The following is a 16570-nucleotide window of genomic DNA, read 5'->3' on the forward strand; positions in this document are numbered from 1 at the left end:
GCAGTACTGGCCCGTTCTGCGACGAGTAGGCCTAGCGCGAGTACGCGGGGTTGAGGTCTAGAGCTCTAGCGGTTGCATGTAGCCATGGAGTGTAGTTCTGGCAGTAGTGACCCTAAATCGAAGATTGCTTACATCACAAAGAGCGTGCACCTTGAGCGGGAAGCGTCGATGTGACCCTGGCGAGCGCTAGCCGGCAGCTGTCGGCGCCGATAGTATATAGGTAAACACACACGCTGGGGGCGCAGTCGTAATCGGCGCATTCCTGCGCATTCCCCACACACTAAATACTAAATGGTATATGTTTATTGTATTTACGTTGAAGCACTCACGAGACGTCATTTGGCTCGGGAGCCGGTCGCAATCACGCGCGCGGGGGAGGCGAGACGCGGAGATGGCGGCAGATGGGAGGCTCTTGTTTGGTGAGGGCAATAAAGCGCATTCGAATCGCGGTGGGTTTTGCGATGGACTGAAACGGCGGTGGCGGCGCATACTTTCGTGCGCTGGCCGTGGCCAAACACAGTTTTGAAAAAAAAAAAAAAAATCCTTTACCAGCCGAAAATAATTAAGTTTGACTAACACGCGCACATAACATGTCAAGGCGTACCGCTTCGTTCAAAAGTGTGATCTGCTTCTCTAATGTCGTAAGATATCCTTTCGCGTCAACTTACGCTTGTTTGAGATTTCCTCTTAGTTTTGGACCGAAAGAGCGACGGGCAATAGCTCAGCAATACAACGCTAACCCCTGCCTCCTTTCACCGCGCACACGGCGGAAGGAAACGTTGGATATGCGCCTTTTTATATGCGGGAGAGCTTTGTTGCTAAACGAGCTAACTCTCATAACGTAAGAATAATATGCTTTTGATTGTATGCTTAAATAATAGAGCATGAGGCCATCGATTTCGGCCTCCTCGACAATCTCTAGACGAAGTCCAAAACAAGTCCGAGGGTCACTAAGGACGCAGATTATAGGCTTGTAAAAGAATAAATAATATGCGAACAAAATATTTTTGCTGAAGAAAAAACATAGCCCTCAGTGACCACCGTCCAGGGCGTGCATGCAAGAGCGCAGCCGACACCGCGAATAGCAGACTGCATGGGGATGAGGTCTCGTTGTGACGTCAGCAGCTAATGGTTGCTAGACCAGGAAGCTGATTTCGATATTAATAATAAACAATCATTTTAAAACTATTTACTGCACCGAATGAGTTCAAATTTCGAGGATTTATAATTTAACATGCATGGAGTGAAACGCAATAATCAGTTTATGCTCCAATGTTTGGTGTCATGACCACTTTAAAAGTGTACGTATTACATGACAGAGATAATGGCTGCCGCCTGCTGTCTCCGCTTGCGAATCCTCGTCCGTGTTCATTCACTTTGCTGCTCGCTTAATCAGTTATATTTTACTTGTGCTATGTTAATTATCTCACACATATTGATTAGCACACCACATAATGTGAAGTATCGTCGGACAGAGATACAAATTCTCGTTTTAACCAAGCCGTAACGAACGTGCCAGCATGAACTATTGGCAGCGCGTCTGACTCATCCAAAAGTCCTGGAAGCCTAGACTCACATCTCACCCTCGCACCTATACGGCAAATTCCGATTTGGCAACAGCTGCTAATACGGCCACGTCACGTGGTCTCCTGACGTCACAGAACCAGAAGACCGGTCAGTGCACGGTCACGTGGTCACGTAACCTGCCAACTATTAACTACCACCTGCCATAGGCATGCGCGTGAGTTTTCGCTCACGACACCGAAAACGCCCACGCCGGATTTTCTTGAAACCGAAGCATCTAAGGCTATCGAGGAAAAGGTGAAAAGAAACTGAGATGACGCAGTAAGGAACAGCGTTTCTGAAGCGACGCGGACTTTAGCCTCGGTTATTTAAAGTAAAGAGTCGTGAAAGTAACAAGCCTTGCAACTCCGATTTCGGTATTAGCAACGAGACGATAAGTACAAGGAAGCGACAACGGCTTAAATTTGCATAAACCTTTCCCTGGGGCATAGTAATGCCTCAATCGAGAGCGGATAGTGCTACAATTACAGGCACGGCTATTTGCAGCGTGACGACTTTTCTTTCTGTGCAGCGAGTGAAAGAAGCTTCCTTTGAGCACACTTCAACGATGTTTACGAGCATGCTTGCACCTTCAAAAAAAAATTAAAAATAAATAACGCCAGACAAGCTGAGCGCCATTTTTGTGCCCCACAGGTCAATCACACCCAAGAGCGAGGCATCCAGTGGCTCCGGAAACAATGGAAGACGCCCAGTGGCGATGTTAAATATGCCTGCTTACACAACTTTGTATCCACAAGGGATTCCCTACGCGCATTTTGCTCCTTGCGAGTAAGTGCAACTCCCCGCGCGTATGCTGCGACGACGCACGAGAGTGGGTTGGCAGCGCATTATATCAGAGAGCACCCAGCGTCACAGTCCTCCGTGCCAGGAATGCGAAGCGGGCGAAGGTCAGGACAGCGAACGGGCGCTCTCGCACAATGCTAATTCGCCGCTCCGCTGCGGCAGAGGCAGACGAGCGCCTCTTCATCGACGCGTCTGCGGTGCACGGCGGACCGAGTGTGGGAAAAAGACGGCGGTGTTCGGCCTCGCCGACTGGACTGGATGGGCGCAGGCGGCTATGTGGGCCACACACGTGACGAGCTGCTGCCCACCGAGCGGTTGCTTCTTCGCTACATGCGTGCTAGCATGACGCGGTCGGCAGCACAGACCGAACGGGCGCGAAAGTAAAAGGTTATGCACTTGCGCGGAGCACGGTGCGCTGCTCCCGTGTGCGATATAAGCTGATTAAAAGACGTGTAATTGACCTCAACACTCCTTGCTGTTGTTGTAGAAGAGAAAAAGCGAACCTCTACGCTCACTGACGAATCACGCCTCGAGATCAGAGGATTTGTCTTGCGCTACAGCTGCGGAAAAAAAAAATAAGTTTAAGTTAAGAAAACAATTAGTTGTGGTTTAGCTCTGGTTAACCCTAGTTTAATTGCGAAAGCAACGGCAGAAGCTTATTTTGACAGCTACATTATTGCTCTGCTACGCCCTATCAGTGTAAGGTGCTACATTATTGGGGACACTTAAGCTCATCCTTTAATGGGTATGACGTGAGAGCGTAAGCCAGCCCACATACAAAGTCACGCTGCAACCAAGTCGTATGAACGTGCCTGCGTGTAGTAGGGGTAACGAGAATGCAAACGGTTCTGGCAGGCTGATTCTGATGTCACCCTCCCTGCATATGAAAAGAGCGACCAGAGTCGGCAGCTCCTGCCCGTAACATAGGGGTAAGGTGAATTCAAATGTCATGGCAGGCTAATTTCTTATGAGAAGACCGTAGCTACGCCTCTTCACGGCGTTACTACGGCCGCCCGATGGCTTTGGCTGTCGGTGTATATCATGTCATCACTGACGAGAGTCACAAGCGAGATGTCAGTATACCGACTTCATCATGGTGGTCATCAGTGACCATTGATGTGACACTGCTCCAGCTTCGAACCGTCTAACCTTAGGGCGCGGTTGCTTTCGCAGAAAAAAAAAAAAGAAAAAAAAAAAAGAAAAAGAACAGAAAAGGAAAAAAACGAGCTTCGCCCCTTTCAGTCCGCAGAAATTCGCAGTACACACACACACACACACAAAACACACACAAATAACCCAGAACCAATGACAAAACCTTGCAACCAATAAACTGAAAAGCGAAATTAAACAACCTAAAACTCAATAACCGAACGAAGTCCGTAAACATGGCGTTTACGGTTCCCCGCCCAATACAGGCTCCCACACACTGGTGCAAAGTATACGCCGAGTGCGGCCAACAGATTGCTCCAGCGTGCGCCCACCCCGTGGAGACAAACGCGGGCGCCTGCTGCAGGTAGCGCACGCGTGAGCCACGTTATCGGTTCAATTAAACCAGCGCCCGGTCTTACGCGCACGCAGCCGACGCCTCCTTATCGACCGCGGAACCGGGGACACGGAAGAGTCGCCCAAGCCTAGTGAAGGAGGAGGATGTTCCCTGAACCAGAGGCGGAGGGAAGAGAGAAATTTACGAGCGCTAAACGTCGTCCTCATTATCCCCGGGACTCATTAAGCGCGCGTCAGAGCAGCACCGGCGCAGTTTAAGAGGAGGCGGGGGAAGGGAAGAAAGTAAATAGGAATGGGAGAGAAAAATTGCAAGGCAATAATAGCGAAAAGCTCCTCGGGACGACGGCGAAGAAAAGCTTCATAAAAACGTTTTAATATTAAAGGCTCGGCGGGGCGGAAGGGGATGAAAGGAGAATGCTTGACGAAAAGAATAAGGCGCATTTCTGGGCTTTGCTCTCACAGAGCGGAGGAATTATGCGCAATTGCGCCGGCGTTTATAATCTGGCGCTCAAAGCGTTCGCTCTCAGCTGCGCACCGCTGCGATCATGTCCCAAGGGAATCGAGCGCGCAAGCAGCGCTCCCTGTATATACGGTCGACTTGATTTGTTCCCGGTGCCAAATCAAAATTGTACGAGCGAATAAAAGATGGCATCTCTGATCGTACTAATGCTGTCGGGAATGCCTTGCCTTTGGAACTTGATCCCGACGCTTGAATCAATGCTTACACCACGCACCCACACTCATATTACAAGAGAGAGAGAGTCTAGATGCGCGCCATACGAGATACTCAAAGGAAAGCGTACAGGCGCAATACGGGCTGGTGCTAATTCGGGCTGGACGGTGAGGTAGCTTTTTCCTAGATATTTACAACACGTACCAAAACTGCATTACGTACATAATATTAGACGAAAAGGACTGGGAACTGGGAAGCTGGTACGACAGACACGAAGGAAGCTCTGCCGCCGCAGAAGGAAAACCTGTTGCGCTAGCTGCTACTATAGTTGCCATGGTTATCGGGAAGTTCGTAGATTATCCGGCCTATTACTAGTCGTCCCGAAGCGCAGGCAGTATGTTCGTCTGCCACGTACTTGCGAATATCAGTATTATTAAAATGAGAACTACACAACAGTTAGGTGCGGAGAAGCTAGTGTATCCCGCAGCACAGCAAGGGGCGGGGGCAGCTCAGCAGAACAGAACGAGAATTTGGGAGACAGCTAAGCTCCGCCTTTCAAGGCATGACACGACATCTTGAGCGGCTCTCGTGTGCGGCTTTCCTTGTGGACTCTCGTTCGCGTGCTTGCACTTAACTACTCGTTTAGTGACTAATCGGGACCATTAAGAATTGGGCACGAATAAGGTTTGTAATGCGAAGGCGTGACAGGCTGGATTTCAACAGAAAAGAAAAGTAACAAGGGGCGGTGGAAAGTTAGGTGGACGGATGAGATTAGCAAGTTTGCAGGGATTGTGTGGATACAGCTGACGCAGCTAGGGCCGGGTTAATTAGAGGAATATCGGAGAGGCCTTTGTCCGGCAGTCGGAGTAGCCAGGCTTATGATGATTATCACTAATACTTTAATTTGTGAGTATTATCTCACACATACTATCGTAAGCTATCAAGTTACGTGAAAGACCATCCGGCACATATTTAAAGCCCCACCTTAACCAAGTCGCACGATCGGACCTGCATGGCCAAATAGCGCGTGTGATGCATTGGTATGGCCAACAACACTTTTGGTATGACACGAGATCAAAGCATCCGGTGTGTTCGTTTGAAATACCACCCTCGCATATCAAAGGAAAAGTCCCAGCTAACACTGATTGTCAATCCCGCCATGTCACGTGGTCTTGTGACGTCATGCAATCTGACGACGCAATCACTGTCCAGCCGTGTCACTTGCCAACGAACACCTGTCAGAGGCATGGCAGTGGTTTTTCGTGGACAACACCAAATGCCGCATTTTCTGCATAACAGAGCATTTGACGCATGTCGCGTTAAAACTGCTAACCTGGCCTACTACGCATCCATCCAGAGGACAATGGGGCGCTAATCTTATTTTCGCAAAAAAAAAAAAAAAGCAAAACCGCGTACAAGCAAGAGAGCACAGGCCAGCAACTCAGTGACCAGCCGTACACGGTGTGCACCAACACGCAGCAACCGTAAATCGACTGCAGCGGAGGCACTCACAGACAAGAACAGTTTCTTTGTTATCCAGATAGGAATAGTGCGGCAAAATGTACCAGGAATATTTCCGCGGAGAAAAAGACGTCCCCTAATCATCCATTTTCATAGCGCGGAAAACAAAAGGCCAGGATGGGCAAAAACAATTGGGAGGTCACGAAGCGGCTGGGCGATTTGCGGCTGCCCACTGGGCAAGTTCACCCGGCTATAGACTGCCGGCTGCTTGCAAGGCATCGGCAGCATCAGGCTCAGTGACCTGGAGACGCATACGCACAAGCCGCGCAGCGTCATGGAGCAGCCAAAGGTCCGCGCGGTAAGCCAGGGAAAAGGCCAAGGTTGCCAACTGCAAACACGTCGACGCCGCCACTCTCGGAGGAAACCCTCTCACACGCAACGCCGTTCCCCGAGAAACACCTGCAAAAGCCGCGCGCAAACACGGGAGCCGCATGCCCTCACGTGGTGATGGCGGTCTGTGCCCTGCCCCGTATAAGGACGTGCGGAACGTAGTACACGCCCTTTGCACCCCCCCCCCCCCCCCCCGCCTATTGTCTCGCCAGTGCTGCCAGCAGTCAGAAAAACGACAAGACCGAAGTAGATAACGGCAGTTGCTGCGTGTGTCATGGACAGCTCCTATGGTCGCCAAGCCATACGCCAGCGGCTCACGAAAAAGCAAAAAGGTGTCGCAACATCAGGGCACGTACGTCCTGGTATTAGGGCCCATGGGTGCAGTCACTCTGCTATAGGCTTTCGCCCTCGGCAGATAAGCTTCAATAAGACGATAAAAAGACTTGCATAAGAGGCATTCTCGCTAAACGTGGTCCGAAACAATGACCCGGTGTAGGCTGGGACGCTATCCCAGAAAACCGCGAACACACAGATCCGAAATGGTACGGGACACCAGTGTGGGAACATAACACATTTTACTATGGTGACGTCCGAAATCATGCGAGTTGCCGACATAGCAAAATAATCGATTAGCGTGTACCAATACGTCTATCTAGCTAAACATTTGGCTACACGACCTTCATCGTGTGATTAGTTTGCTTTTCTAAGATTGCCTTCAATTTATTTGTGCCACCCTCATCTCTATTTACACCATTGTTTGGCTTGTTTTACTGGGTTTGACGTCCCAAAGCGACTCAGGCTATGGGGGATGCCGTATAGTGGAGGGCTCCGGAAATGTGACCACTTGGGGTACTACTTTAAAACGTGCGCTGACACAGCACAGTGCCCGGGCGCCTTGCCTTTCGTTCCCATCGAAAAGCGGGCGGCGCGACAGGGATCGATTCTTTGCAATCAGCGCCCAAACCACACATCCATCGCGCAGGGGTTCTATACTATCATGTCCCAAATTTTTAAGCAAAAAATACCAGCACTACGACCGATCAAGTGCTACTATGCGACGGCTCAAATGTCTCCCAGAAATCAAATCACTGCCTTCACGTCAGCTGCTTAGGTCAGCCAAGTCATAGCGTTTTTTTCTTATCGACAGCTGTCTTTCCCAGGGGTTTCCGTCAGCCACGGGCAACGCAGCGAAAGCTAATGTCAGCTCTGAGCTACTCTGTCAGAATGTTACAAGCACGCGTCTGCTCGACGTTACTCCTGGGGTGCCATCAACAAGCTGTACAGGGATACTTAACGTAGCCAGTGGAGAAGAGAACACGATGAGCCGGCCGGTGGTGCCACTCTCAGTGTCGCACCACAGTCCAGCTCGGTTGCGCGCAAAAAAGTGAGGGGCACGCTGGTACACACGAATCCGCGGCAGCCAGGCGGAAACGTGGACAGAGCCCATAATCTTCCTCCACGCCGTTGGCGTCTGAGTCACTACACGTCTAGAAGACCGGAAATGCAATTACCCGAAAAAACAAGCCGACAAGAAAAGGGGCAGCCGAAGTTCACGCTCCGCTGAGTACGAAGCGATGAAGCTGGGAAGCGGAGACCCCGCGCGTTGCGAGCGGCGAGAATGGACACAAACTGAGAAGGGCTCGGAGGAACAACGACTCCTCGCTCTGTCCGCTCGCGGCAGCCTATTCACTTGCGAAGCGCGCCGGCTGTAGAAACCGCTTTAAGTCAACAAGTGGCTTCTCTGCCTTACATGTCCGGACATTCATATACATCGTAAACAGCACACTTAAAGATAAGACTTAAAAAAAGCCATCCTCTCCATTCAAGCAGCCTTGTTCATTCTTGGCTCGACTTTTGCCGACAGCTCCATGGACAAAGCCCGCGGCAACTAACACCACTCGCTTGGCGAAATCGAACCCTCCCTGCGCAGGTTGCACAACCGTCGCATAGATTCGCAGACCTTGGTGACGACCGCCATCAGCGCAAGGTGACAAAGGGTATATGCTTCACCTGAAGCAGCACGCTTGTTATACCGGAAAAGAAAATCCCTGGCGCGAGAGGCACATGATTTAATATTTTCCTTCTGTTGATTCATTCAATCCCGTCAATCGGCCTCGGAATTTAGTACTGGATTCCTAGATGCTTCTCTATTCCGCCTCCCTCCATCACCAGCGAGCAACCTTCGAAAAAAATGCGATAGATGCCCCTCAGAGGAGTCTCCGTCAGGTATTGACCGACCTTCATGACACCGCGGTTAATCCAATTAGGGCGTGGTGAATTTCATTTCATCTGCGGCAACCTGCACTGTTCCACTAGCAGGTCCAGGGGTTAGTTATGATAAACGGTCGACGTCATTGGTTGCAGGGTGGTCCTTTGAGGGGCATAAGCTGCTTTTTGCTTGAGCTGTATTCGACTATAGGATTATCGGCAAGGCTTCTCACCGCAAGCATTCCTCCTGGATTCCCTTGTCCCTTCACCACGGGTTAGAACACAAATATCTCTGAGGACATTGACCACGTGACAACCACAGGTGTTCCTATATAGCAATCATCGTAAAATTGGTAGTAAATAATGCCAGCCTAAAATTCGAGGATGGGACTAATATAATATACTATATATAGTATAATAACCACATATACTATATATAGTTAAGCAACGACACTCATCATGGCTTACACATAAGACATTAATTTAAATATAAGAAGCTACTAGAGCTGTCAAATTTTCCGAGAAAACTGGTTTCGCTTAGTTTACACTAGGTTTAACGTCCCAAACCGACTCAGCCCATGAGGGAGGTCGTATTTAGTGGAGGGCTCCGGAGAGTTCAACCTCCTGTGGTTTTTCAACGTGCACTGACATCACACAGTACACCGCCGCCTTGCTTTTCGCTTCCATGGAAATGCGACAGCCCGCGGTCAGGATTTCACCCAGCGTCCTGGGGTCGGCATACAAGGTCCCTAACCGCTGAGCCACTTTACAGGTTTTCCTAAGGAAACTAGAGCGGACTAAGGCTTGAAATAAAGCACGTGGCGTTTCTTTTTTTTTTTTTTTTTTTTTTTTTTTTTTTTTTTTCGGGAGGGGCCCAACTTGAGTTTGTTCGCTGAGCAGGGTAGGGAGTGCTGCTGTGACATTCCTAAGGAGAGCGCTGCCGAAGCAAAGGGAAAGGACAAAGGAGCAGGATAGATTTTGAGGCGGGATGTGGGGGAGCTTTAAACCCCTTCCCCCTAATCCGTGCCTGCAAAATACAAAACGACGCCACGCCTTCGCTTTACATCTTATCATCTGCATCAGCGCACACCCGAATCGTGTTCTGAAAACTGCCAATAATTGTTATCGACTAGGCCACCTGCTTTTTTTTTTCTTAAATTGTGCGAGAATATGACGCACTATCTCAAATCTGTGAAAGAGGGAAGAGAGTAAAAATGTTTTGGGAATATAAAGTTTCTTTTTTTTTTTTCATATTCGGAAAAAGCTTTATGCAAAACTCGTGTAAAATAAACTAAGAAATATGTTTCTAGGCAAAGAATCTTGTATATTTTTTAATTTGAGAATTTAAAAAAAAAATCCGTTCCAAATCTCAATCTAAAATATAAAACAAAAAGCTTGTTGGGTGGGAGAAAGGCGGGTAGCGACCGTAGCAGCTCAGTGTCGTAAAAATGCAGATTAAACGCATGATCAATACAATGCCCATACTAGCTGTATACAAACAGTCATCAGCGAGCAGTGTTTCGAGCTGTGTAAAGGCAAAAAGAGCGACGTTTAGCTGTTCTGAGCGAAGAGCAGCGCGGTTAGCGTAGGCGGCAAGCCGTTGGTGTTTACCAAACACATCGACCACTGTGCTCAATCATTCATCTCGTCGAAGGCCACTAAAGCTGTACAGCCCTAATAACGCGTTCACCAGCTGGGCGTGCGAGCGAGACAGACATATGGTTGCCATGGAAACCCAGAGCGTGCGACCGCGACAACTGATGCTACACCTTTTTGTCGATCATGCATTGAGCGACGCCTGTGCGACTTCTGCAGTGATTATTTTCGCAAATCTTGGCGACGCGACGTTCGCTGCCGTCAGATCGATCCATACACGGTAGCATTCATGTAACTGGTGGAGCGAATTTCGGATAATTGTTGCAGTACGCACGTCGTCGCATTCCCTCATTACGTGTTGCAACGGCTTAGGAAAACCGTTTGCGTAATGCGCGGAAGTTTTGCGTCCACGCTCGGAGTAACATATAGTGGGATGGACACCGCCGTGTTAAGTGAATCCCCACGCGGTGAAGAGACGGCAACATGCGTGACGTAACGCGATAAGCGAGAAAAGAACAGGGGCAGTATGCCAAGGCCCGAAAAGGAGCTGCGTCGCTTATCTTCGAAACACGTTCTCCGTATCTGGACCTTCGGGGGGAATGATACGTGCGAACATGATTTGCCTCACATCACCCTGAGCTCACGAAAAGTGAGGACAGAGCTGACGTCGTTAGCAGTTTTCTCTCCATGCTTCTTTTTTTCTTTTGCGCTTTTCCACGAGACTAATTCTCGCCTCAAAAAAAAAAAAAAAAAAAAAAATGTTATCTGCTTTCTTCCCGCAACGCTGCCAACCTACCTGTCAACTGTAGCCGTTTCTTGGACTAATCTGTGGGGTGGTTGTGTGAAAGAATTAAAGAAAAAATTCACCATCGATTTTCGCCTTAGATGCGACACGTTGTGCGAAACTCATCGTTACGCAACGAAGTCTTCAAACGAATGCCGAAGTTCTGTGATCTGCAGGTCTTCATTGCTGCACTGCCACGTAAACGTCACCACGAAAACGAACATGAATGTTGCCTTGATCAATTATCTGCGCATCATACATGCGCTCTTACAGACACAGATGCGATCTCCAAGTCAATGTGCAGCGTTATACCAATTAACAGATAGTACCAGTGTTCTTCAGCGGCCATGAGCTATCGTTCAACATCTCCACTTATCGTTCAACAGATACCTTGCTCGCAACACACGTGATTCTAAAGGAACCTGCTCAAAAAATTAAGAGCTTCGTTTTTAACACTATATATAGACAAAATATGCCACACCAATTAAGACAGTCATGTTCTATAGCACGCCCACAGTTGCTACGCAAGCAGCGTCGACGACCAGTATATCGACTGTATTAAATATGGCCCGTTCGTCCAAAGCAGCACAAAAACTCTTAATGAAGCTATTACATAGACACCCTTTGTGTTTGAACAAGCCTGCAGCTTCACATGACGGCTTCGAAACCACCAAACGAAACAGAGCACCACTCAGAAGCGCGACCACATCGCCAGCACTCAAAACGTGCGTGCGCGATGCCACAGAAAACGCGCGAATTCGACGCAGCAAAGCAAAAGAAAATGCAGGAATAAGTGCGGGCGGGATACTCACATCTCGCCCAGAGGTCGCAAGGGCCTAAATTCCGACACCCACAGAGTTTCGGATGCCATTCTTCCCCGGAATTTCTTCACTACCTTTGCTTTTCTACGGTAAATAAAAATTCCACGCCGCGCCACGCATGCACGTATCCACTACCGGTGCCCACACACACGCACACACAAACCTGCCGCGAAACACAGAGCTGACGAGCTTCCTTTCCAAGGGGCGGGGACGGAGGCGTGGGTGCGAGAGTGACGCTAAATCACGAAGACCGCGACGGCGGTCTCCCATGCTCCGCGCGGCCGAAGTGGGCCCAGCGACGCCCGTGCCGATACAGGATTTATCGCCGATAACGGGTCGCGAGCGATGTGAACATGATTTAGGGTTCGCTCGCGCCGCACCTTCAAAACATTCGAGCGGAAAGTGGTCGCTCTAGCTCACGGCACATTCGCTCCGCAACTGAACTTTCGGCACAAGCCCAGCGCGGAGATGAGATGTAAACACAGACCTTGTACACTTACCGAAACGCGGAAAGCACGCTTGCAGCAGCTTTACGCCGCGTGAATGGGTTGGGAAAAGTAAACATGGACGTTTTGTGGAAGACGGTTTATCTTAGCTAGGCACTTTACGCGACACCGACCCGACATTAGGCTTCAGAGCGAGGGAAAACACGCCCGAAAGCCTTTCCGAGTATACTTATCGGAAAATTCGCTCGAGCGAGAAAGGTTGAACTTATATGTTTGCAGAGTGTAGCTGGGTTCGACACGCTTTTTGCAGAGGGCTTACACGGACTTTTAAAAGAGCGGGTCTCTTTCGCCTTCGGGCTGCACGGTTCTACGTAGGCCCCGCAAGAGCGTTCAGAGATTATTACAACACTGTCGTGCCACTTACGAGGATATATCGATGGCTTCACTCTGCTTAGCACGACGAGATTGTGTGTTACAGAGAAACTGTCCCTCATCAGGTCAGTTACATGCACGGCCTGCGCGGAGCACGTATACAACGTATCAACAGATGACAGCGCACCTGATAACGCGCATGGATGGAAAGAATTCAGACCGGCGAACGCACAACTGTTGCGTCTGCTCCTCAGCGCGCGTGCCTTCAATCGCGGCGCAAAATATGAAATGCTGCCAACCCTGAATGGATGCCAGTTTTGAGCGAACTGGCAAACCTAAAGCGTTTTTGAAACTCTGTGAAGCCTTACTTTTGCTAGAGCTCTTCGTGGCATCGTACTTTGACTTTGCCCCACTGTAAATTTCATCAACAGGAAATAAAAAAAAAAGCCAACCGTATATACCAATAATCGGTGATAATCATTTCATAAGGCGAAAGCCTTTAGTGGCTCATACTGTCGGCGTTCGTTTTAAATAACGTCAGGATAACCGATGGTCGCTTAGGGTAACAAACTTGATTCCAAGGGAAGGAATGCGTAGCAGGGGGCGACAGAAAGTTAGGTGGGCGGATGAAGTTAAGAAGTCCGCAGGGGTCAAGTGGATGCAGCTAGCACAGAACCGGGTTAAGTGAAGTAATATGGGAGAGGCCTTCGCCCTGCAGTGGGTATAGTCAGGCTGATAATGATGATGATGATGATGGTGACGTCATCAGAAAAATAAAAATCCTGCCTCCACCGGGAATCGAACCTCCATTCCTCGAATCCCCAGCGGAGCGCTTTAACCAACTGCGCCGCGCCCGGGATCGTGAAACGCACATTACAATTCTCCTAGTCTACAGTGAGGATGATAGTAGCGATGACAATGACGCTACAATTAGTGATAATGACAATGATGACATAAACGATGCAAATGACGGTGTATTTAGTTGATAATGAGAGCAAACGTGATGCACCGTGTGCAGCAGCAAAGCTCAGGCTTTCGCTTTCTGCATTCTAGATTCCACAGTGCTCTCGGAATTGTTTTTTTACGATGCGAGAAAGCGTACAGGGCTTGTTGTGAAGAAAAATCGTCGCCGTATCCCAGAATTCTCGAGATGAAACTTGACATCGTTTCAAAAGTCCCGGAAAAAATACGAACGTGACTACTTATAGTCACGTTCGTATTTTGATTTTTGCACTTATAAAAATTAAAACGCAATCGTTCTTTCTGCAGTCTTGGTAGTGTCGTACACCATTTACCAGCCACCTACTAGCCAAGTTGGAGGCTATATAATTAGTGATAGAGATTCGAATTCACGACATATATGTACCTCTAAGTAGTGTGTGTGTGTCCACCGGATAGTGAGACAGATACTATGCCTTCCTTTCTGTACCCAAGGATGCGGGATCGAATCCCGGCCACAGCGGTCGCGTTTCGATGGAAGCGAAAAGCAAGGCGCCCGTGTGCTGTGCGATGTCAGTGCACGTTAAAGAACCCCAGGTGGTCGAAATTTTCCGGAGCCCTCCACTATGGCGCCTCACAGCCTGAGTCGCTTTGGAACGTCAAACACCATAAACCAAACCAAAACACGTCTTCCTTTCCCCGAAAACCAACTTCAACAAAGGTATACAAGCCCTTGTGGTGGCGCAGTGGTTGAGACGTTCGACTATACTGTACCGGAATACCCGGGTTCGGACATGCCGCCAGCGGCTGCGCTTCGATGGAGGCGAAACGGAGAAGCATCCGTGCGCTGTGCGATGTCAGTGCACTTCAGAGATCTCCAGGTGTTCGAAATTACACCATAGCCCTCCACTATTGCACCTCTTCCTCTCTTTGCGCTTTCACTCCCAACTTCCTCTCTTCCCTTCGACGCGGTTCAGGTGTCCAAGGAGAAAGTGTGGCAGATACTGCGTCTTCTTTCCAATAAACTAATGAACAATGTAAATATTTAAAATTTCGCTGAATGAAAGGGTGGTTTTGAAGGTGGAATCGCGTATGCGAAGCTTGAGGTCACCCTATTTTTTTTTTTTTTTTATACGAAACTAGCTGGAATTAGAACGAACTTGAAGCGATAGCGAGCATGCTTGCAACACGAGCGAAAAATGACGGTCCCAATTTATGGGAGAAGGAAATTGGGGGGGGGGGGGGGGGGGGGGAATAGACTAAGACCACATTTGGTGTTTCCGTATACGTGTACAAAATGGCGGAGGTCCAAAATTCGCAAGACCGTGCATTAAGCTTTTCTGGAATGCTTATTCTAGGTGGGTATACATCATACTCGCAGCAGCCATGCGTGCACTGCGGAGTCGTATTTCCACTCCATGCAGTCGATGTGTCACAGCGACGTATGATTATTAAAGCTGTAGATAGCGAAGCGTTATTCTCGCATTTTGGCTACGTCAGGAGAGCGACATGCCCATGCATGACTCCAGGAACAAAATAGCTGTATACAAATGCCGCGATACATCGGCAACGCTCGACGACGGTCGTTTACATAAATGCGCGTTCTCATGTGGTGAAGGTCGGTGCTATCATCTACACGGTGACGTTTCCCACGGGTATAAATAAATTTGTGGCGATTACCTAAATACTGTATGCTGTACGCTAAGCCGAAGACTCTTTGAGCGCGTTGACTCCTCGTTGTCGGTTTGTTTGACGTCACGAGACCATGTGACACGGCCGAGTCGGCAGGGGCTGCCACCTCGGGCACCGCCATTGAGGTGGGACGGTGAAGCCGGAACCCAGACTTCCGAAACGAGGTGGATTCCAAGTTATAAACACGCTGCCTCTAGTCCACGCAGACACGTTCCTGCGGGTTGGTTTGTATCTATGTCGGGTGGTCTTTCACAAAATGGAGTATGTTACGACAGTATGATAATGGTTACGCGTGACCTAATTAATAGAGGCACGAATGAAAGACTACCGATTAAGCGAGTATCAAAGTGAATGGATGCGAACGAGCATACGCAAGCGGGGCCGGCAAACGGCTTAAATGCGAAGCTTAAGTGTTCCCCCTCCCCACTCACCTTTCTTTTGTTTTTCTTTTTATTTGCAGTGCTCCTCCATAAAGGAAAAACCAACGAATTCGAGAATAACGATAAACTTGTTTGCCACCGAGATGAGACACATCTTATCGTACAGAGTCGTTAGTTCTCATAGTTTACGTTACAGTTCTGGGCGCGCTTTCAGACTAAGAACATAAGCAGATATGTTGATAAATGTCATAACTTTTATGCATACTGTGGTGCACTCGTCTAAGCTTTAGAGTTCTCCGGGTGCAGCTTAACGCAAATATCTCTCTCTCTACACGCACACACACACACACACACACACACACACACACACACACACACACACACACACACACACACACACACACACACACACACACACACACACACACACACACACACACACACACACACACACACACACACACACACACACACACACACACACACACACACACACACACACACACACACACAGTGGCGCAGTATTTACGGCGCTCGACTACTGTTCCCAAGGATGCGGGATCGAATCCCGGCCTCGGCGGATGCTTTTCGATGGAGGTGAAAAGCAAGGCGCCCGTGTGCTGTGCGATGTCAGTGCACGTTAAAGAACCCCAGGTGGTCGAAATTTCCGGAGTCCTCCACTACGGCGTCTCTCATAGCCTGAGTCGCTTTGGGACGTTAAACCCCACAAACCAACCAACCAACCAACACACACACAAACACACATGAAAGAGAGAGAGAGAGAGTCCTGGCCAGTCTTTCTTATTCTTTTTTTTTTTCTTGGCAACCTGATAAAGCTCTCTCGCTGGCTAATGTACTGTGCAAAGTTAAGTGCCTACATCTATGCATTTCTGGTCAACAGAACTTTCGCAAACTACTGCCGGCGCACGAGCAGTTAT

The 16570-nt window shown here is 49.0% G+C and overlaps 1 protein-coding gene across 3 annotated transcripts in view; it reads right to left on the reverse strand.

Annotated features, from left to right (window-relative positions):
- nemy (cytochrome b561 family member no extended memory) overlaps positions 1 to 16570 on the reverse strand; it is a 162127-nt gene that overhangs the window by 35836 nt on the left and 109721 nt on the right. The window contains exon 1 of one of the 3 annotated variants that reach the window (XM_084594655.1): positions 11795 to 12098. The exons of 1 other annotated variant lie outside the window; for it this stretch is intronic. In XM_084594655.1, coding sequence (XP_084450781.1) covers positions 11795 to 11853 — 59 coding nt within the window. In that variant the 5' untranslated portion in view covers positions 11854 to 12098. Of the gene's footprint in view, positions 1 to 11794; positions 12099 to 16570 lie in introns of those variants that run through there. One more of the 3 variants, XM_084594656.1, reaches the window with a different exon arrangement.

This window comes from Amblyomma maculatum, chromosome 2 (assembly GCF_055883805.1).
Source record: "Amblyomma maculatum isolate TAMU_Amacu chromosome 2, ASM5588380v1, whole genome shotgun sequence".
Lineage (NCBI taxonomy): Eukaryota > Metazoa > Arthropoda > Arachnida > Ixodida > Ixodidae > Amblyomma > Amblyomma maculatum.